We start from the raw sequence: 23,940 nt of genomic DNA, 5'->3' as shown, positions 1-23,940 counted from the left end.
GCGGAGCCTGATGTGGCTTGGTCCCATGACCCTAAGATCGTGACCTAAGTTGAAATCAAGAGTCAGATGCTTAGCTGACTGAGCCACCCAGGTGCCCCTATTTATTTTTAAGTTTTTTGCGTTTTTTTTGAGAGAGACAGAGCAAGTGGGGAGAGGTAGACAGAGAATCCCAAGCAGGCTCCATGCTGCCAGCACAGAGCCTGATGTGGGGCTTAAACCCACGAAACCATGAGATCATGACCTGAGCCAAAACCAAGAGTCAGACACTTCACTGACTGGGCCACCCAGGTGCCCCTACTTTTAAGTAACTTCTACCCAACGTGGGGCTCGAACTCACAACCCTGAGATCGAGAGTCACACACTAATCCAACTGAGCCAGCCAGGTCCCCCAACATTTGTTACTTTTCAGATGCCTGGCACTAGTAGACGATAGGAATACAATAAAATAAAGAAAAGGCAGACAATCCCTATCAAAATACCATCAGCATTCTGCACAGAGCTAGAACAAACAATCCTGACATTTGTATGGAACCAGAAAAGACCCCGAATAGCCAAAGCAATCTTGAAAAAGAAAACCAAAGGTAGAGGCATCACAATCCTGGACTTCAAGCGGTATTACAAAGCTGTAATCATTAAGACAGTATGGTACTGGCACAAAAACAGACATTCAGATCAATGGAAAAGAATAGAGAGCCCAGAAATGGACCCATAAACATATGGCCAACTAATCTTTGACAAAGCAGGAAAGAGTATCCAATGGAATAAAGACAGTCTCTTCAGCAAATGGTTCTGGGAAAACTGGACAGCGACATGCATAAAAATGAATCTGGACCACTTTCTTACACCATACACAAAAATAAACTCAAAATGGATGAAAGACCTAAACGTAAGACAGAAAGCCATTAAAATCCTAGAGGAGAAAGCAGGCAAAAACCTCTTTGACCTCGGCTGCAGCAAATTCTTACTCAACACATCTCTGGAGGCAAGGGGAAAAAAAGCAAAAATGAACTACTGGGACCTCATCAAGTAAAAAGCTGCACAGCGAAGGAAACAATCAGCAAAACTAAAAGGCAACCGACAGAATGGGAGAAGATATTTGCAAATGACATATCAGATAAAGGGTTAGTATCTAAAATCTAAAAAGAACTTACCAAACTCAACCCCCAAAAAACAAATAATCCAGTGAAGAAATGGGCAAAAGACATGAATAGACACTTCTCCAAAGCAGACATCCAGATGGCTAACAGGCACATGAAAATGTGCTCAACATCACTCATCGTCAGGGAAATTAAAATCAAAACCACAATGAGATATCACCTTACACCTGTCAGAATGGCTAACATTAACAACTCAGGCAATGACAGAGGTTGGCAAGGATGTGGAGAAAGAGGATCTCTTTGGCACTGCTGGTGGGAATGCAAACTGGTGCAGCCACTCTGGAGAACCGTATGGAGGTTCCTCAAAAAATTAAAAATAGAACCACTCTACGACGCAGAAACTGCACTACTAGGTATTTATCCAAGGGATACAAGTGTGCTGTTTCAAAGGGGCACAATGTTTATAGCAGTACTATCAACAACAGTCTAAGTATGGAAAGAGCCCAAATGTCTATCGGTGGATGAATGAATAAAGATGATGTGGTACATACATACAATGGAGTATTACTTGGCAATCAAAAAGAATGAAATCTTGCCATTTACAACTACGTGGAAGGAACTAGAGGGTATTATGCTAAGTGAAATTAGAGAAAGACAAATATCAAATGACTTCACTCATATGAGGAATTGAAGATATAAAACAGGTGAACATAAGGGAAGGGAAGCAAAAATAATACGAAAGCAGGGAGGGGGACAAAACAGAAGAGACTCTTAAAATATAGATAGAGAACAAACAGGGTTGCTGGAGGGGATATGCGAGGGGGGATGGGCTACATGGGTAAGAGGCATTAAGGAATCTACTCCTGAAATCACTGTTGCACTACATGCCAACTTACTTGGATGTAAATTAAAAAATAAATAAAAAAAAAGAAAGGCAGGCATTAAACAATTATGTGAATAAATACTGAAATGGTACCGCTCCTAAGCCAGAAGTCCTCACTGAGGGGACAGTGGTGACAAGAATCAGTAACGAGGCCATTAAGCGGACACCTGACAGACCTGAGTGACAGGCTCAGGCGGGGCTTCTCCTGATTTTATTCCTCCTCTCTCCCACCCAAGAGCCTCTTTAGATTTTGTTTCCTAATCGTCCTCTGAAATTTTAATACTGCGAATACACTGTACGTCTATTTACATACCGTAAATATTAATTTTTTTGCCCCCACAAGCCAACTCTTGGTCCTTATAGGGGTCAACTTCACCTGACAAAGGGGAAGGAAATAAGCAGTCCTCACAGAGAAAGCCACGTCTGTGAAGACCGAGTCCTGTTTACCAGGCAGACGACGGGGACAGTGTCTCCTAGCTAGTGCTGCGTGCTGACACAGGAGCGCGTCTGGGGCATGCTGAATTTGAGGGACACCTGAGACATCTCAGTGGAACTGTCAATAGGCAAGTGACTATGTGCACGTGAAGCTCAGAGGAAAGAAATGTGCTAAGCGGATAGTGGGGATCACCCGGGGAGCTGGAAGAAGTGTTATTTAAGAGGAGCAAACAGTTACCAGGGTCTAGTGCAGCTGAAGGGTTAACGTGAGGACAGACCAACGCCACACAGACGCTGTGAACGGAAGTCACTGTGCCCTTACCTGCTGGAGGGGACGAATGGAATAAGTGTAACCCGTGGAGGCACACCCGCTCATCTGCAAAATCTACACAGGATGAAAATCGTAAGAAAAGTTAAGGCTGCTGATCTTATAAAACACAAGTAAACACACTGAAAAGTAGTTTTTTAAAAAAGCTGTCCTTACTTGTTTCTGACATTAAGGCTGATGAGGTAAGTAAAATGAAAAACCCCCGATCTTCTAAGCATTTGACGATCGCCTTAAACATTTAAAAAAAAAAAAAAGAAAAGAAAGATGAAAAAAGATTCAGTTCCTTTCTCCTTCTCCCTCTACCATGCTCTGCAGTGAATTTGGAGTTCATGAAAAGTATATATTAAAAACAATTCTTGAAACGTTAACATTTGTGAGAATCAGGAGAATTTTGTCCCAGGTACTAGAAACCACGAGTTCCTTAGTGCCCAAATAATCTTGGCCCTGTTAGGGCCATATATAGTAACCAGAACATCGAGGTTAGTTTCAGGACAGTGTTCACCTATTATAAAAAATCAATTAGAAAAAACATTTCAGTTTTTCACTGAGATGCTTCACAGTTCATCCTGCTGCCTCAGTAGCCAGGTGTAAACTATTCAGCCACTACAAATTCGAGGTGACTCCGACCTGTGATTAACGTCCTAAGCTCATGTTTACCCCCAAAATATCACATGATCCTCGAACTTGAAAGACCAGAAGATACCATCCAATAAAATAATTCTTTCTACAGCATCCTAAGGGACAGAAAATAAGAGAAAAGAACATAATCCGGTCCTGTGACGAGAGACGCAGATGAAAATAAATCCTTCCTCTCGTTTCTCTTTACCACCATCTTTAGTGGCATCTTGAGCTCGAGGGACGGAAAAAAACTTGAAATTTCAATGTTGACAGTAACTCTGGGAACTGTGCCCCTAGACAGTGAGGGAAGTTATCTAAAAGCCATCATTCTGAATCATAACACCTTTTCTCTTCCATTAGTCACCATTTCAAAAGCTTATATACCTATAACAAAGGTAAAATCCAATGTTCATACAGTAAATTTTTTTTCACTAAACCTAAACAGAATATACCATTTTATAGAAGTGATAAAACATCCTACTTCAAAGATTGACAGCTCATGAGCCTACAAATATGGTAAACTTATAAACTGATAACAATTCAAATATGAAAACAAGACTACTAATTATTACAAAAGAAATAAGTTCTGACAGTGAGTTCATCACAGGAACAATCACTGCACACGCTTCCATGACAGCCCTTGTGCATTTGATAGTTTCTGTTTTTGTTGCCTCCAGTCTTACAAATTCTTTGATGGCAGGGACTACTTTGTATTTGTGCTTCTGGCACACAGTAGGGACTCGCGAAAGAATTATGGTATAAATATACCAATAGTTATATAAACCTACAGCTTTCGTATCTAGTAAGCTGCAAACATGTATAAATCTTGTTTCATTTTCTACTGCTGTAAAAAGTGAAAGCAACAACAGCCTTTACATCATTCTGCATTTTAGTTTTGCAACACAGATGAGAAGTAAAACCTCTCCATCTACTGAAAACCAGAAATTTCTATCTTCCAAGAAATGGGGAAATGAAACAGAAATATATATCTTCTTATTTTCTCAAATTATGTACTGAAAGGGCTAAAGTTCCTTATTTTAACCTTTGTGGGAAGAAATCACAGAATTTTTTCCATATCTACTAGACTCTTCCATTTACATACAGAAAAATACAGCCATACAAGTCCTTAACACCCTTTTATTATTTTTTTTAATGTTTATTTTGAGAGAGAGAGAGAGAGAGAGAGAGAGAGCAAGAGCATGTGCATGAGCAGGGGAGGGGCGGAGAGACAGGGAGGGACAGAGATTCCCAAGCAGGCTCCGTGATGTCAGCACGTGGGGCTCGATCTCACAAACCATGAGATCATGACCTGAGTTGAAATCAAGAGCTGGACATTTAACTGACTGAGTACCCCCCCAACACCCTTTTAAAAAGAGACCCTGGTCTGTACTGTTCTTGAAATTCAGTGTTGTAGGTAGAAGCCCACATATGCTTTATTCAAGGGACACTCATTGCTTGTCCTCTATACGCCAGGCATGGGTACTAAGGTGTCAGAGATACTTAAGATATGATAACTACCCTCAAGGAACTCAATGTCTAGGTGGGGAGACTGACACATAAAAAATATTCATGACACAATAAGGCAAGAAAAAAAAGCACGGGAGCTAGATGCTAAATGAAATAAGTCAGTCAGAGAAAGACACAGACCATATGATTTCACTCATGTGGAATTTAAGAAACAAAACAAGCAAAGGGAAAGAGAGACAAACCAAGAGACACTCTTAACTACAGAGAACGCGCTGCTGGTTACCTGAGGGGAGGGTGGGGAGACGGGGGGACGAGGTGATGGGGGATGAAGGAGGCGCTTGTGGCGAGCACTGGGTGATGTACGCAAGTGTTGAATCCCTATATTGTACACCTGCAACCAACATTACGCTGTATGCTAACTGCTGGAATTAAAATAAAAACTTAAGAAGAGAAAAGACACGGACACGGAGGAGGAAGGACCTCATGTGACGTGTGGCTCGGGCACCGAGTCTCCGGTACTTCTGACACCACTCACACTCACAAGCAGTTGCTTAGCTAATGCATTCTCTCAAAAGCTCTGTGGCCTCTCTTCCTCTCAATTTCCAAATGTAAAATGGGTCACGCTACTTCGAAACAACACAGCCCCCGCGCCACAGCGGACAGTCTGCGTCCACCCACTCGGCATCCGGTGCCGCAGCCGGTCCTGCCGGGCTCAGGAGCACTGCCGGACCCTGGGCAGGACTGACCCGGACCCGGTTCTGGAAGACGGGCTCGGGACGGCCTGAGCTAGCCAGGGCACTCTGTGCCCTTTCAGTCTGCGCGGGGTGTGCAGACGACCAACTGGGCTGTGGAAACTGAAGTGAAGGTTAGGAGGAGGCTTCCCTCCCTGGACACGCAAAGGAAGCAGGGAGCGCCGCGTGGCAGCCTCGGGACAAAACTACTGTGCAGGGGAGGGCGAGGTGAAACAGAGAGTCCTGGGCAAACGGTACTTGAACCCGCCCCTCGGCTGGAACTGAGGAGTAAGCCTGTTAAACCCTTTTACTGCGTAAGCCAGTTTGGGTTTCTGTTACAGGTAACTCAAAGTATCTTAACTGGCTGGCCCTAAGACCCCTTACCTTCACAGCTCCTATACGTGTCCTATTTTAACTTCTCGATCCCTTGCTATCTACTACGGGGATAGTCCAGCAGGCCGCTAACGGGCTCAGTGTTTGCTCACTGTCTTACCTTTAACACCAGTGCCTTTGGGATGTTTAGGACTTACTATACTAACACAGTCAGCATCCTCCTTCCTCACACTGAGGAACCCTGGTTAACAAAAAGGGAGAGAAGTCTTTTTTTTTTTAATTCTCAAGTTACTTAACATACAGTGTAGTCTTGGCTTCAGGAATAGAATCCAGTGATTCATCACTTCCACAGGACACCCAGTGCTCATCCCAACAAGGGCCCTCCTGAATGCCCGTCACCAATGGGCACCCCCACAACCCATCAACCCTCAGTTTGTTTTCTGTATTTGAGTCTCTTATGGTTTGCCTCCCCCTCTGTTTTCATCTTATTTCTCCTATCCTTCCCCTATGACCATCTGTTAAGTTTCTCAAATTCCACATGAGTGAAATCATGTGGTATCTGTCTCTCTGGTTGACTCATTTTGCTTAGCATAATACCCTCCAGTTCCACCCATGTTGTTGTAAATGGCAAGATTTCATTCTTTTTCATCACTACTATTCCATTATATACATATATACCACATCTTCGTAACCCATTCATCAATGGATGGACATCTGGGCTCTTTCCATAATTTGACTATTGTTGACAGCACTGCTTTAAACATCGGGGGGCATGTGACCCTTCGAATCATCACTCGTACCCTTTGGATAAGTTCCTAGGAGTGCAACTGCAGAGTCATAGGGTAATTTCGTAGTGTTTTGAGGAACCTCCATACTTTCTTCCAGAGTGGCTGCACCAGTTTGCATTCCCACCAGCAGTGCAAGAGGGTGCCCCTTTCTCCACATCCTCGCCAACATCAGAGTTTCCAGAGTTGTTAATTTTAGCCATTCTGACTGATAAGGTGGTATCTCAGTGTGGTTTTGATTTGTGTTTCCCTGATGATGAGTGATGTTGAGCATCTTTTCACGTGTCAGTTTGCCATCTGGAGGTCTTCTTTGGAAAAGTGGTTTTTCATGTCTTCTGCCCATTTCTTCACTGGATTATTGGTTTTTCGGATGTTGAGTTTGAGAAGTTCTTTTTTTTTTTCTAATGTATGATAAGTTCTTTATAGATTTTGGATACTAACCCTTTATCTGATATGTCATTTGCAAATATCTTCTCCCATTCTATCGGTTGCCTTTTAGTTTTGCTGACTGTTTCCTTTGCGGTGTGGAAGCTTCTTTTTTTATCTTGATGAAATCCCAATAATTCATTTTTGCTTTTACTTCCCTTGCCTTCAGAGACATGTCAAGTAAGAAGTTGCCGTGGCCAAGTTCAAAGTGGTTGTTGCCTGTTTTCTCCTTAGGATTTTGATGGTTTCTTGTCTTATATTTAGGTCTTTCATCCATTTTGAATTTATTTTTGTGTACAGTGTAAGAAAGTGGTCCAGTTTCATTCTTCTGCATGTTGCTGTTCAGTTCTCCCAGCACCATTTGCTAAAGAGACATGTTTCCATTGGATACTCTTTCCTGCTTTGTTGAACATTAGCTGGCCATATGTTTGTGGGTCCATTTCTGGGTTCTCTATTCTATTCCATTGATCTATATATCTGTTTTTGTGCCAATACCATACTGTCTTGATTACGGCTTTGTAATACAGCTTGAAGTCAGAACTGTGATGCTTCCAGCTTTGGCTTTTTTTTTCCCCCCAATATTACTTTGGCTATTCATGGTCTCTGTGGTTCCATACAAATTAGAGGTTTGTTTGTTCTGTTCTGTGAAGAATGCTGGTGCTATTTTGATTGGGATTGCATTGAATGTGTAGACTGCTTTGGGTAGTATCGACATTTTAACAATATTTGTTCTTCCATCCATGAGCACGGAATGTTTTTCCATTTCTTTGTGTCATCTTCAATTTCCTTCAAAAGCTTCCTAAAGTTTTCAGTGTATAGATCTTTTACCTCTTTGGTTAGGTTTATGCCGAGGTATTTTATGGTTTTTGATGCAACTATAGATGGGATCAATTCCCTGATATTTTTCTGTTGCCTCATTATTGGTGTATAGAAATACGACTGATTTCTGTACATTGATTTTATATCCTGTGACTTTGTTGAATTCCTGTATCAGCTCTAGCAGTTTTTTGGTGGAATCTTTTGGGTTTTCCATGTAGAGTATAATGTCATCTGCAAAGAGTGAAAGTTTGACTTCTTCTTTGCCAATTTAGATGTATTTTATTTCATTTTGTTGTCTGATTGCTGAGGCTAGGACTTCCAACACTGTTAAACAACAGTGGTGGGAGTGGACATCCCTGTTGTGTTCCTGATCTCAGGAGGAAAGCTCTCATTTTTTCCCCATTGAGGATGATATTAGCTGTGGGCCTTTCATATATGGCCTTTATGATGTTCAGGTATGTTCCTTCTATCCCAACTTTTCTTGAGAAAAACTCTTGAGAGTTTTTATTAAGAAAGGATGCTGTATTTTGTCAAATGCTTTTTCTGCATCTCGTGACAGCAGCATATGGTTTTTTTCCTTTCTTCTATTAATGTGATGTATCACGTTAATTGATTGATTTGTGAATAATGAACCAGCCCTGCAGCCCAGGAATAAATCCCATTTGATCATGGTAAATAATTCTTTTAATATACTGTTGAATTCAATTTGCTAGTATCTTGTTGAGAATTTCTGCATCCATGTTCATTAGTGATATTGGCCTGTAATTCTCCTCTTTAGTGGGGTCTTTGTCTGGTTTGGGAATCAAGGTAATGCTGAATTCATAGAATGAGTCTGGAAGCTTTCCTTCCATTTCTATTTTTTGGAATAGTTTCAGAAGAATAGGAATTAACTCTGCTTTAAATGTCTGGTAGAATTCCCCTGGGATGCTATCTGGCCTAGGACTCTTACTTGTTGGGAGATTTTTGATAACTGATTCAATTTCTTCGCCGGTTATAGATCTGTTCAAATTTTCTATTTCTTCCTGTTTGAGTTTTGGTAGTGTGGGAGTGTCTAGGTATTTGTCCATTTCTTCCAGATTGTCCAGTTTGTTGGCATATAGTTTTTCATAGTACTCTCTAATAAGTGTTCATATTTCTGTGGTGTTTGTTGGTTGTGATCTCTAAAACAGAGAGAAGCCTTTAGGGCGCCTGGGTGGCTCAGTTGGTTAAGCGTCCAACTTTGGCTCAGGTCATGATCTCATGGTTTATAAGTTCAGGCCCCATGTAGGGCTCTGTGGTGACAGCTGAAAGCGTGGAGCCTGCTTCAGATTTTGTGTCTCCCCCTCTCTCTACCTCTCCCATGCTCATGTTCTGTCTCTCGCTGTCTTTCAATAATAAATAAATGTTTACAAAATTTTTTTTAATAAAATAAAATAAAATAAAATGGAGAGAAGTCTTCAGATTGTTATATGTTTCTCATTAGTGTCTTACTTTCTACAATATGGAAACAGTAGGGGCACTAGCTTTTGATTTTTTTTCCCTCATATAGCTATAGATCAACACACATCACTTGTAAAGAAGTATCTCACAAGTGGCACTTTGATTAATTCAGACACCCTAGGGATCTATTCAATTCCTCTGTCATAAAACAAAAACAACAACAAAAAAGGATTTGGGAAAAACTGTCCTATTATTTTTAAAATCAGGAGTATAAACAGACTAACGAGACACGAGAGTTCACCGAGGCACAAAAAGGGATGAAGATGTTAGTCGATAAATATTAAGTGATGAAAATCCTTTCAGCAAACTAAAATGATTCACTCTAGGCACAGCCAACTAATAATTAGCTATCGATTTCTTAATGCAAGGCAAAAATAGTAATTACATTTTAAACTGATGAGCCTTACCAGTTGCTTATTTTTAATGTATTCTATTAGCTTATCTATTTTTTCCCCTTGTTTGTTTGACAGTTCCACCTCATACATCCTGAAGCACATATCTTGGCAACAGACTGTGGAGAAAATCAGAAAAACAGGACAATTTTTTAAAATGCCATTATGCCTTTTAGTAACCAATTTATCCATTTTAGATGTTGAAAAGATGAAAGAAGAGCTAGGAATACTCTTAAAAAAAATTCATCATTCAATGGTCTTTGTTACAAAACTCCTTAATAAGAAGTTACTGTATAAAGCATTTGGAAACAACGCTTTCATTAACATTGACTCTACTACAGTATTTGACAAGACCAAAAAAAATACTATACAAATAATATAAACATCAATGTTCCATGAATCAATCTAAATGACCAGGAAATTTCCTTCTTGTGTTTTCTGCTGTTTTTCTTCAGTTAGAAGTACATAAATAAGTAAAAACCACCACCGCAAAACCTCTGTTCTCCTTGAAAGGCATTGTCATGTGGTTCCAACTATTTGTAAGCATCTTTCTGCTTAACGCCTTCAGTGTTCTATAGTAAATGTAGTCTTTGCCACCTTAGATAAACTACCTTTCACAGTTTCTAGTTGGCTTCCAAGGAACTCAATCACATAGCAACCCTACAACTTTCATGAAAGGCCCTTCTGCAAATCGTTTAGGGCCAAAACACAACAGTGTGTGTATGCGTGTGTGCATGATAGATAAAAATCAGTGGAATAAAGCCCAGGACGTGCAATGTATCATTACATATGAACAGACCTTTTTGCTCCAAGTAATTCTGTTTTCGAAAGGCAGCTTCTGGTAGTCTTTTTTTCAAAGATGAGATTGTCATTACATACTTAAAATCTAGTTCATGTGGCCTAAAAAACAAAACAACAATATCATGCAATCTAATAAACACTTAAACTACATCTTCATAATTTTTGATTTTCTAATATAAATGCAAGCAAAAATATCAAAACAAGAAAGTCCTTAAATTGATAAAATCCCAGTCAGGTAATATGCACATATATAAATACTGCAGATTTTTAAATACAGAACCCCACAGACCACGTCGGCAAATACATTCACATTTTCTGAATGCGTGTGTTTCTGAGATGAAGCCAAACATCCACATGAATGGAAGAATTACGCATCCTGGGATGAGAATTTTCTAAACGTTATACTATGTGAGAATTGGCGACTTCGGACAATAGTGGACTGGTTCACCACACTGTGCCACAGAATGAACCTCATCCAGACTTTTGCACCATTTTCCCCGACTGTTTCCTTCTTTAAAACTCATTTTCAAATACTTCTGGACTTATAAATGCCCCCCTTGCCCCTAAATACTTCTGAGTGTGTGTGTCCTTAAAAAAGGACATTTCCTTATGCAACCACAAAACAATTAATAAAATCAAGAAATTAACAATGATATAGTACCATTATTTAGCCCACACACCTTATTCAAAGTTTGCCAAATGTCTCACTGTGGAGCTTTGTAACAAAACATTTCCCCCCCCCCCCGGTCCAGGATCCAATCCAGAATGACACAATCCATTTAGTTATGTCTCTTTAATCACCTTCAATCTGGCGAGTCTCTTGGTCTTTCTTTATCTTTAATGGGTTTGGTATTTTTTCAAGAACACAGACCATGTATTTTGCAGAATGCCCCTCAATCTGGGTATGTCTGATGTTTCCTGCTGATTAGGACAGCAGGAAAACCACACAAGTGGCACTATGTCATTCTCCTTGCATCCCATCAGGAAGCACATGATACTTATTCCACTGTTGGTGACGTTAACTTGGACCATTTAGGTCATTGTTCTGACCACTTCTCTCTACATAGGTTAACTGCATTCCATAGTGACAAAGAACCTTCCCGTCTCCCATTTATTTCCAGAATTTTTACTGTACTCTCTGGGTTCTAATACCCCCCTCACTCCTCCCTCTTCTTAAAACAGGTCAATAGAAAGAAAATTAATTCTGACAGCACACCTGTTTTCACTTCATATTTCAATAAAATATGTCTATCTTTCAATAGTTTTGGGGGTTAACTAAGAACAGATTAAATAAAAAGATTTCATAGGATGCCCTTCACAGTGCCCCAGACGAAAATAATTCATTGTAATGTAACTACATGTAATAGCTACTCCACTTAATAGGAGTCTAGGAAAATCATGGGATAATCAGAAAATCAGATACTGTAGTTCTTAATAAAGACTCGACAATAGCATAAGTGCCTATAATCTGCTGCACCTGCTATCTAGACAAATCCAATCTCTTTCTTGGGGAAAGTCAAACATCTAGTATCAATTCAGTTTAGCCTGTGAAGTCATATTCCTATGAATGGATAAAGATATTAAAATTTCAAAAGTGGCCTGTCAAAGATTATAAAACTATTTCAAAGCCAAGGTTGGAATTTAGATCTGAATTTAGGTTGCCTGTGCTCCGTACATCTACCCAAACGTACTCTAATCTGACACCAAGTACAACTGCTTCATTTCACACCAGTACCAACAAACAAGACCTCAAAATGAGAATTAAAAAAAAAAGAGACAAACATTAGTAAAGGACACAAACTCAATACTTACAGTTGGGCTGGAACAGCTGTACCGTAAGAGGACCAAAGACTGACATCACACAGCAGACAGCCTTGAATAATTAATTTGCCTTGCCACAAAGGGGTAAGAGCTTTAAGAAATGAGTAAAAAAAGAAACTGATTACTTATGAACAAAACATTTACTGAAAAAAACCCAAAAGAACTAATTAAATAATTTCTTACCATTTTCACTGAGTTCAAATCTAGGGAAAAAGAAAAGGTATTTTTATAAGAGCAAACGAAACAGATCCAGTAAAACAAAGTATGTGCACAATTACTTACATGCTTTCATGAGCTGATGCTGCCATCTTTTTAGGTTCCCTGTACTGAAAAGCTACAATAACATAAGGACAGATCTGCCTGGGCCGCTCAATAACAGTGCTGCCTGAAAGTTCATAGAGGTAATACTGAAAGAAGAGAAATAAGGATTATCAGGGTAGCACTATGGAACTCCATAGGCACCAAGTTCATCTCAACTCCACCCAGTCCTGCCATTTAACACATTAGATTCAGAAATGTATCCTGGGAACGATTTATTCCCCGGTGACTATACCTGACTCAGTTCAAATGCGCGAAAATGACTCGTCTTGTGAGAAACCTTGTTAGTATTTGCAGCCACGTGGCAATCATAGCCAGAAGATGGGCTAGTATAGTTAGTTGTATAATTCTCAGACACAAACTTGACTTTTCCCTAGAATGAAAATATTAAGACTAATCAGATGTCTCTAAATGGCAATAATCTTATTCTAGGATTCATTTAAAAGTAGCCTAATGAGGATGTGGACGTGTTTCAAACAGATTGTTAAGAACTATGGCTCTTAGAAAATTACGTTAAGGCCAACAATTGTTTTAGTTATCCATAAGCCTCTTAACACTGTATTTAAAAATCTGGTATACCTGGGCATATTTCTGAGGTAAATGACCATAGTTTTTATCTCAACATGAAAGAAGGACATGAATCACCCCAAATTTAAGTGAACCATTTCTCTAAAAGAAAAATTATATAGCCTACCAACCGAATAGATTAGCTCAGTCAATGACTATAACATAAAAGATGACAAAAAAAATCCAAACTTTCACAGGATGAGTTTTCAAACTGAAGTATTAAGTTATCAATTATAATTTAATACACATCAAGATATTTCTACTATGCTGGGACTCAGTAAATTAGCAAGGAGCAGATATGCAGTAAAGTGCTTAGCAGGTCATTGGCCCCAATTACTGAACAGTTGATAGTATTTCCTATAATAGATTTCTTATAGGTCTTTCAGAAAAAGTAAAAAAAAAAAAAAAAAAAAAAAAAAGGCAATCAAAGTTGCCATATATACAATGAAATATCATACAGTAATTTTAAAAGCTTTTGTAAATAATATAATGACATATGTGGAAAAATACACAAAGTATATACCAAATGAGGTAAAGTTATAGGCAACTTTTATTTTTATCTTTACAAAAAGAATTTACTTTTTTTTTTTTTTTTTTTTTGATGTTAAGGTCCTGCTTCTTCATTTACAGAACAGTCAGGGGCCATAATAATAAGCCAAAGCATATAGACAGCACTTCTCAGTGAGCAATCACAGCCTGTACTGTCTCCCCCTCAAACATTTTATGGCGTCGGACATGGCTGACTTTTGAGCAGTAAAGGAAGAACTGAGAGCACATACAGGTAAACACTGAACAGCGTGTCCAGCAGCAGGAGGGCACAGGGCCAAGAAGCCCAGGGCAAAGCCCAGCGGACATAAACACACCCCCGACGGCAGCCGGCCCCCTCTGCCGCGGAGCGGGTGGACGAGGGAGGGCAAGCGGGGACTGTGCCCCAGGGGAGGCTACCTGCTCGCCAGTTCTTGGGGACACACTTTGGAATAAGAAGGATTCACACTTAAAAAGACACGTCAGTAGTGTTTATAATCCAAGAACTCAAGATAGTAAGAAAGCTACAATGAAAGCAAAAACAACAAAACGAGACCACACAATGTGTCCTCACAAAGCCCACCAAGCACTAAAATCAAGTTTGCCTTGGATCTACCCAAGTGAACTTTCTAATCATGCTATTCACTTGTACTGAACTATGTAAGGGTGTTGAAGAATTTCTGAGATCAGCAGTTATAGATGCCACATAAAGCTGTGAACAGGGTCTGGATGTTTTAGGGATCGAGGAAACAGCCTCTCTTATTTCGACAATTTAAACCAAAAAACGAAAGTTCCCTTCTAAATTCATCTCTTGTAACTGGAATCACAATGTTTTATAAGCTGCTACTGGTGTCCTGTTATTTAATATTTAAAAAGAGGCATTGTGGGCCAGGGTGAGAGAAGGCTTTTCACTGAATACCTTTTGTATTATTTTGAATTTTTTTTTTATTTTTTAAAAACATATTCATAGATGATCTATCAAAGGAACAAAAAAAGCTTTGTCTTTAGAGGAAAGCAAAAATAGCAGTAATCTTTTCTGAATTTGGATAGCTGTCTTCAATGACCACTATGTTTAGCAAATGATCTGCAAAGAACATTATCACAGACTGATAACCTTTAGTTTTTGAAAGAAAAATTATATAGAAGCGCATTTGGGCTTTACCTTAATTAGGTTAAAAATTACAACATAACCAGACTTCCCATGATACCATGGTCTTGCGTGAAGATAGTCTGAATATTTGGAAATATACACACCTATAAAAGTATAAGAGATAGATTAATTCACACTTTAAAAGGACTGTTTACTCATATACATTTCACATGTAAGGGCTACCTGTAACTAAAAAGACAAATAAAAGTCAACATTAAACTGTTCCAAAACTGCTTACCTTTTAAAAACTATTGGAGATATTCTAAAAGTATGGAAACATGAGAGCTACGACAAGATAGAATTTATCTGACGGACAACGAATTTTCTAGTTGGGTACAATAATTAAAGAGGGATGAACCAATCACATTCTTGGTAAATTCTAAGTTTATTTTTTTCCCCAGGCAATCATTCCGTGGAAAGGCCTACAGTAATCTGATTCTCAAGTTATTTTTTTACAAAACATCTCAGTAAGTACTCATATAATAATAAGTGCTGAGGTTTACTAGATAACAGGTATGTGCTAGGCAGCAGTGACACCAAAGGAAATAAAACAAGTTCCTGCCTTCAAGCAGCTTATTCTGCTAGTGTGTGAAACTTCCAGAAAGGCAGGAGGTACGTTTGTGTTCTTCACCATTGAAGCCACATCACAGCCCAACATACAGGAAGTACTTAACTGTCAGACACATGCTGTATTTGAGGACACAAAGAAATGGAAATAAGCAATGTATTTGTTTAGAAAAGGAGTTCTTTCAACAGACAAGTGAAATTCTCAGAGAACAGAGTGAACAAAAGTATGGAAGCATAAAAGATTATAAATTGTTTAGGACAGTGGGGCCACGGTGTGGGGAGCAGGGAGAAAGCCCGAGAAGCTTGAGGCTGAAAAGGAAGCTTGGAACTGAACAGTAGAGATCTTTGTAGGGCTTGCTGTAGGCAACAGAGACCCATCAAAGGTGTTCAGCAACAGACTGCCACTTACATTTTTTTTTAAGTTTGTTTATTCTGAGAGAGAGAGAGAGAGAGAGAGAGCGAGAGAGCGAGCATGAGTCGAGGAGGGGCACAGAGAAAGGAAGAGAGAGAATCAGAATCCCAAGCAGGCTCCGCACTGTCAGCGTGGAGCCTGATGCGGGGCTTGAACCCACAAACAGTGACATCATGACCCGAGCCGTCGGATGCTTAACGGATGGAGCCACCCGGGTGCCCCCAGGCTGCCACTTAAAAGAGGGCAGAGTCTCAAGAGGGGAGAGATGAGAATCAGGATCAACCAGAAAGCTGCCGTAAGAGATGAGACAGGAGAGGAAAGTCTCCATGTGGCAGTGGTAGGGGAATAGGGAGGAAAGAGCAGGTCCCACAGAGACTCCTGAACCGCATCTCTCGAAACGCAAAGACAATGCAAGGCGAGAGCACTGTGATACGCTGGAGGGAGCAATGAGCTTGTGGTCGGCGCTGGGTTCCAGGGCCAAGTCCTTTCTTCCTACTAATAACCACATGACTGAGGAGTAAGTCACTTAAGCGGGGACAGCGGGCTTGGGTCATGGATGCAGCAGCCACAGGAAGCAGTCCTCAGGAAGATTTACTATAAAATACTACATTAATATAAAATATTATATAAAATATTACTGTTATACACAGAACTATCCATTTCTATGTGAGCCAAAAACTTCATTTTTTTTAATGTTTATTTATTATTGAGTGAGACAGAGTGTGAGCTGGGGAGGGGCAGAGAGAAAGGGAGACACAGAATCCGAAACAGGTTCCAGGCTCCGAGCTGTCAGCACAGAGCCCGACGTGGGGCTCCAACTCACGAACCGTGAGATCATGACCTGAGCTGAAGTCGGAAGCCTGACTGAGTCACCCAGGGGCCCCAAGGCAAAAACTTTAAAATGCACACAGCCAGGAGTGTTATTTTATTACCCAGCCAACTACGTGTTCAAGAAGAAAATGTACTTGTTGGAATCATCCAGTTTCTACTCTACCACCCTACTGAAGCCAGCCTGTATCTTACACAATATAATCATGGAATTATAGTAATGTAGAAAACCGGCCTTATTGTTTTAGGGATGTAAGCTGAAGTATTTACTTTCAAATTCTCCAACAACAACAAAATTTTATAACCAAATTAAAGGAAGAATGCAAAACATTTTCTGTTAAACTTAGGGCATGGGTGTACTACATGGTCCTCTCTTCTTATGTTATTATGTTTTATAATGAAAAGAGGGTGGTGAAAAAGAGTAAGAAGAAAAAAAGGTTTTATGTAAAATGTTTCGGGGGTTAAGAATATACATTCCCTTTCATGGTCTTTGGAAGATGTGAACGCAAGTTTTCAAACACGTTGCTTTACACAGAGTGACCACATAACCCAGCAATTCCACTGCCGGGTCTATGCCTAAGAGAAGTGGAAACAAATGTCTACACAAAAACGTGGATGTAAGTGTGCACAGCAGCATTTTTCGTAACAGCCAAGAAGTGAAACAACCCAATGTCCCTCAAGTGCTCAAAGAATAAAGAAAACAGGTAGAACCCTACAACGGGATATTATGCAGCCAAAAGGCAAACAAAGTGCCGGTACAAGCTACACCACGGAGGAGCCCGGAAGACACTAAACTGAGGCAAGAAGTCGTACAACGTAACATGGGGTCCCATTTAGGTGGAATGTCTGCGCTAGGCAAATCCACAGAGGGAAAAGCAGATGAGTGGGTGCCTGGGCTGGTGGTGGCGGGGGATGCGGTGTCACTGCTAACAGGCCCGGGACTTCTTTCCTGGGTGATGCAAACGGTCTACAACGGACTGTGCTGTGGGTAGCACGACTCTATGAACACATTAAAAATCGCTGAACTGGACACTCTGGGTGAGTTGCGGGGTATACGAACTTTATCTCGGTGAAGCTCTGTGAAAGAAAAGGTCAACAGGAATCTGGCCACTCCCCCAATCATCTCAGTCTTGATCCCCACACTGCTAGCATCTGAGAGAGCTAAACAGCTCTCCTTAGGTCCTTCTGCTTTCAGTCAAACTCCACTCCCCAGCTGTTCCTCCACTACGCTGCTCCCTGCTGCCCTCCTCTCCCCTCCCCACCTGATGGTCCCACAACGATCCAACAGTCCTGACTGGTCTTTGCCACCTTCTCCTCCTGATACTGTCCCACGTAACGGTATCTTTGACTTCAACTAACACCCAGCCCCACCACCGTGAACCCCAATCTAAATCCTTTTCCAGCAACTTTTTTTACCATCAGCAGGATATCTCCCAGAAACACTGAGGAAAATCTCATTATTTCTCAAATCCAACTCCTGAAAGTAGTGTCCATTTACTGAGAGCTTACCAGGTACGTGCTCCCAGCCAAGCACGTCACATAGCCTCCCACTATCCTCACAACAGATCTAAAAGACAGTTTTATCTATTTCACAGATGAGGAAACTGAAGCTCAAAGAAATGTAGTGCTAATCCATATTCTTGACTATAAGATTACCTTTCTCTTTTAACTCCTCGGCTTCCCTAACAATGTCTTCTCCTTCTGTGCCTCTTTTCTATTAACGATATTGCTGTAGTGTAAGTTTACAATTTTATATCTGAATATTTCTTTCTCTTACTCCTCATATTCCACAGTTGCCAAGTTTGGTCAGGTCTATCTATTCTCTATTCCTTACTGCCATTATAATAGTTTAGAGGACATCCTCATTAGTCTTGGATGACTGTACTAATCTCTTGGTGCTGGAAGATACCTTCAGTATCTTTTCTAGTCCAATCAACCTTTTAAAAAAAAGTTCTGGAGCTCCTGGGTGGCTCAGTCGGTTAAGCGTCCAACTTCAGCTCAGGTCACGATCTCGTGGTTCGTGGGTTCAAGCCCCGTGTTGGGTTCTGTGCTGGCAGCTCAGTCCCTGGACCCTCCTTCGGATTCTGTCTCCCCCCCTTCTCTCTCTGCCCCCTCCCATTCATGCTCTGTCTCTCAAAAATAAATAAAACATGAAGAAGGAAGGAAGGAAGGAAGGAAGGAAGGAAGGAAGGAAGGAAAGAAAGAAAGAAAAGAAAAAAATATAAAAAGTTCTGATATGTAACCTCTATTGGAAACTCTTAATTCTTAGACTCAAAGCTCATTTATTTGTTTAAAGCTCTGATTTTAAAGATTTTTATATCATCAATGAAACTGACTTTTAATAGAAGTATCTCACGAAATTAATTAAACCCCACTTCATCCTGTAAAAGAGATTCTTTTTTCTCACAGACTTACCTTTGGCTGGGTCACCAAGAGTAGTAAGAGCACCGCTGCCCACACAGAGTCCACGCTGACATACTAACTTTGCCTTGAAATAAATAAAAGACAGAACTTTGCTTATCGTATCAGTCTTAGGAGAGACAATGAAATAACACTACAACAGAACCTTTCAAATAGATATGGAATGTGTACACAGTATGTATTTACGGCACAAAGCAAGCTTATGCAAGGTAACTGTGTTTGGTTAATAGTTCATGAAATGTTATCGTTTCTGTTAACAAACAGGTCATCAGCAAAACTAAATTGAACAAGCTCACAGATTAAGTCCTCTCTTGAAGATTTCAATTATAGCTATGGAATCACTAAACTGGAAGATGTGTTAACCCCAAATGCCTCTTTTAGTATGAATTCAGTGTCTCTTATTTGTAAGCGGATGATTAAGCAAATAAATGAATTCTTCTGGTATTACTATATAATCCTTATGTATATGCTAACGTTAAGTATGTTTTAAGCATCTACCTTTATTCTTCAATCACAATCACAATCAAAATACTGAATTATCTTAAGTTGAATTATAAACCTCTAGTGTTGTTAAATCTGTATCCAGGAAGCCATACACATCTTTGGAGGCACACCCTCCACATAGCAGTTTCCTTCTCCCAAAGTTTTGGTACAAACAATACAGAAGTTCAATCTTCAAAGACAGTCATGAACCAATTTCAAGTAACCTGACTGCTGAAAGTGTTCACCTTATCCCACCATGTAATTGAAACTTGAAAAAGCCTCCAAAAGAAACAGAAAGTATCTATGTGAACCATGATCCAGAACGGTGAAATATCCATTCACCCCGTCAAAAGGCATTACTGAGGGGCGCCTGGGTGGCACAGTCGGTTAAGCGCCCGACTTCAGCCAGGTCACGATCTCGCGGTCCGTGAGTTCGAGCCCCGTGTCAGGCTCTGGGCTGATGGCTCAGAGCCTGGAGCCTGTTTCTGATTCTGTCTCCCTCTCTCTCTGCCCCTCCCCCGTTCATGCTCTGTCTCTCTCTGTCCCAAAAATAAATAAAAACAGTGAAAAAAAAATTTAAAAAGGCATTACTGATACTTAAGAAACCTGCATTCATGCAAATCTGACCTCGAGCTGGCAGTGTATTGCAGATGAAACTAAAGCAGGCCTGTGAAAAGGTGTAGAAATCAAATCTCTTTCATAATCAGCCTTCACAATCATTTATACTGCCACCAAAATTACGTAACAAAAAAGGCTGGTGAACTGGTAATTTTACAAATCTTAGAGAACTGAAATACCCATATTTAACGATATCATTAATTTTGTACACTAATATCACAAAATTAGTGTTCTATGACCTACCCCCCTTACCTGACTTTCAGTTTCAAACAGAAGAAATCCGTAAGTCTCTTTAAGTTCTTCCTGAGTATAATTACTTGCTTTTTTTTCTTGGTAAAAAGCTTTGTACTGTATAAAGAGAGAATAATTGAATGCTATAAACATTTATTTTGCCTTGCAAATTAATTTTTAAAAATGCATCATCTGAATTCCTCCTGTTAAAAAACTAATGAAATTTATTATTTTTTCTATTCCCTAGAATACATTCTTATTACCTTCCAAGGATTTCTTATCTCATCTGAAAGTGACAGCTGAGAAGAACAAGGCTTATATACCAAAAATGATGGGTCTATTTCTTTAAAACTAAAATAAAACTAACACACAGACACAGTGTGTACCAAGCACCTCACCTCATTTAAGAAAATGTCATTTTTCACCAAAGTCACTTGACTGTACTGAAAACCATGCTCAGATGCAGAGTCCAAGTAAGAAGTATGAAGAATTGAAATTGCCCTCTGGAAGAGAGAGTCTGAACTCAAGGACACTGTCTCAAAAACTGTAAAACACAAACAAAAATAATGCAACTGTTTAAGATAACCAAAGGATGGGGTTTAAAGCGGCACACTAAATATCACTGAACACGTCATCTAGTCCCTGCCTGGAGAACGCAGACATTGACAATGTGTTCTTGGCGACTGTACCTGTACTGTCTTAAAAGACCTCTCACGGGAAGAACATAATCTAAACAGAGGTGAGTGGGGCAGCTGGGTGGCTCAGTCGGTTGGGCGTCCAACTTCAGCCCACAGTTCGTGGGTTCAAGCCCCGCACTGGGCTCTGTGCTGACCCTGGAGCCTGCTTCAGAGTCTGCGTCTCTTTCTCTCTGTCCCTCCCCAGCTCGAGCTCTATCTCTCTCAAAAATAAATAAACGCTGAAACAAGTTTTTAAAACAGAGGTGAGTTACTGAGGGTGAGTTACTTTCAATGCAAGAGTAAAATAAACCCTGCCGGATCCCTCGGGCCTTCTGGTTTAAAGCTGTGCGCTGTAACCACCGCCGGGACAAGCACACCAAATGTGATAGTGCCAAGGTGGTGGTCAGCAATCACTTAGACCAAGGTTTCTCATCCTGAAATTCTTTAAAACGTAAGCCACATTTTGAGACACTTACCCTTCCCGTCTTGTCATCAAATCCCCAAGTGAGCCTGCTGGGTTCCTTTCAAGGGGCCTAATAGTGCACACTCCACAAACACATTAGAAAGCATTGTATCTTTGGGGGTTCCTCAGAGCCTAGACAAATCTATTGAACTTGACTTCTTATGGGTTATATTATGAAATTACTTTTCTCCATGTCCCCAAAATGAAACTTTGTTACTTTTTAGAAAACCTACGCAGACCCATGCTATCCCAGAGATTCTGCGCCGCCCCTCCTGTGACAGGCAGGGCTCCTAATCCAGAGTTACTGACTTGGCCCGATAATCCTCTGGATTGAGCCTTCGTGACTTTTGATTTTACAAGTCCTTACTTTAGCCAAAAACTGGGCCTAGTGAGTTCTCATAACATTTAACTGTTTACTCCCTTCTATTTCTATTCTCTTTAACAAGGTCGAGGTGGGGAGGTACAAACTAAGGACTAGAAGTTTTGGTCATATAGGATAAATAAACCATTACTACGGCTTCCTACTTCTGCCAGAACCTGCCGATTACATTAATAAAGTCCAAAACCTAAAGGAAAAACAGGAATTTTAGTTAAAAGTAACTAATAAGCAACGGTAAAAAACTGAACTATTATAGAAATGGAAACAAACATTTCAGTCAAGTTAATTTGGACTCAACTCTCCTACCACTTCAACTACCTAAGTAATGCTTTAATAAACAAAACGCTTTAATAAACAAAATGTCCTAGTATCCAAAGTGAAAGACTGTACGTAGCACGGAAGGAAAAGAGGATGAAACATTTAAGACTATTCTGAAATTCGTACATCTCATCCATGATCCAGATCAACTGTTTTACTTTTTCTCAGTTTCACTCTTTCCTTCGATAGCAGGGTACAAATGTTATAGCACATGGATATTCTTAAGAGGCTTGAATAGCAAAACACCAGGGGTAAGAATTAAAATGATGGCTTTAGCCATGTTACTCAAAGTGAGAAGCCTATGTCTTTGTAACTCTGTCTTACAAATAAAGTGCCCTGCTAGCTCAAATGCAAATCAGGATTCCTCTAAAACTTCTACTTGGGAAATTTTGTATTTCATATTTTTAAAAAGGCAAAATAATATTTAAAAATCTAAGTAAACTCTGAGGCTCAATGTTTGAGAAATAGGTTGCTTACAGTGAAAGAAATAAAACAGCTTTGGAAATGAACATTCTATGATTATCAACTCTTCAATTCCACAAGATGTTAATACGAAGACACAGGTTTTAAATTGCAGAAGTAATGAATATTACATATATCCACATTTTTGAGGGTCAATGCACAACAAACTAAAAACTGTGAAAAACAGTGCAATTTGAAAAATAAAAAAAAGCCCATCCAACACAGTATTTCCAAAATAAATGTGTCAGAGAACACTATTTGTCAGTGTGAGGAATACTGTTCTCAACAAAGCTATGAATAGAGACGATGGTTTAAAATAAACACTAGGAGGGGATGGACACCTGGGTAGCACAATCGGCTAAGTGTCTGACTCGATCTTGGCTCAGGTCACGATCTCACAGTTCATGAGCTTGAGCCCCTCATCGGGCTCTGTGTTGACAGTACAGAGCCTGCTTGGGGTTCTCTCCTTCCTTCTCTCTGTGCACCCCCTCCTCCCTTGTACTCTCTCTGTCTCTCTCAAAATAAATAAACTTAAAAAAATGCTTAAAAAATAAAATAAAATAAACAATAGGAAGTGACTGTGTGCTAATATATTTTTATACCTAAAACTATCTATGGTTAAAAATGTTTCCCCTTTAAGTCAGCATTTTCCAAACAGCAATATATTTACAAAATAATTTTACAGTTAGCAGAAGGAAAAGCACGTCCACACTATAACTGTTAGAAATCTACAGTAAATCTTGACTCTTTCATAATAAATGATCTCAATTATTTCAAGTTTCATGCTCAAGAAAGCACAAGTTTCATGCTCCATAGCTAAGGAGATAGATGAGCATTTCATCAAGAAATTATTTGACATTACCTCTTCTTGAACAATATACTCCCACTTAAGAGTCTCGCTAGTATACAAAATAGTATGAGCACTAAGTGGATGGCTGCATTTTTGCTGAGCAATACACACGCTTCATTTAAATATTCAAGGTTATCAGAATATTAAGAGACTGAAGAGGGGGCTATCCTACAAAGAAACACTAAAACAACTTGAAAAATACTTGTCAGTAAAGTGGAAAGAGTGTCTCTTGGGACTTAAGTCACCAACAGAGAGC

At 39.9% G+C, this 23,940-nt stretch overlaps 1 protein-coding gene across 6 annotated transcripts in view; it reads right to left on the bottom strand.

Annotated features, from left to right (window-relative positions):
- TASOR2 (transcription activation suppressor family member 2) overlaps positions 1-23,940 on the bottom strand; it is an 80,045-nt gene that overhangs the window by 31,815 nt on the left and 24,290 nt on the right. For 3 of the 6 annotated variants that reach the window (XM_043561402.1, XM_043561406.1, XM_043561404.1), the window contains 12 exons: positions 20,934-21,079; positions 20,557-20,652; positions 19,198-19,270; positions 14,988-15,079; positions 12,969-13,106; positions 12,698-12,822; positions 12,599-12,618; positions 12,407-12,506; positions 10,593-10,693; positions 9,809-9,912; positions 2,900-2,972; positions 2,738-2,800 (listed from right to left, as the gene is read on the bottom strand). In XM_043561402.1, the coding sequence (XP_043417337.1) occupies positions 2,738-2,800; positions 2,900-2,972; positions 9,809-9,912; positions 10,593-10,693; positions 12,407-12,506; positions 12,599-12,618; positions 12,698-12,822; positions 12,969-13,106; positions 14,988-15,079; positions 19,198-19,270; positions 20,557-20,652; positions 20,934-21,079 (1,131 nt within the window). Of the gene's footprint in view, positions 1-2,737; positions 2,801-2,899; positions 2,973-9,808; positions 9,913-10,592; positions 10,694-12,406; positions 12,507-12,598; positions 12,619-12,697; positions 12,823-12,968; positions 13,107-14,987; positions 15,080-19,197; positions 19,271-20,556; positions 20,653-20,933; positions 21,080-23,940 lie in introns of those variants that run through there. The other 3 variants (XM_043561403.1, XM_043561408.1, XM_043561407.1) reach the window with 3 other exon arrangements.

This window comes from Prionailurus bengalensis, chromosome B4 (assembly GCF_016509475.1).
Source record: "Prionailurus bengalensis isolate Pbe53 chromosome B4, Fcat_Pben_1.1_paternal_pri, whole genome shotgun sequence".
Taxonomy (NCBI): domain Eukaryota; kingdom Metazoa; phylum Chordata; class Mammalia; order Carnivora; family Felidae; genus Prionailurus; species Prionailurus bengalensis.
This window is presented reverse-complemented; position numbering and strand designations above follow the sequence as displayed.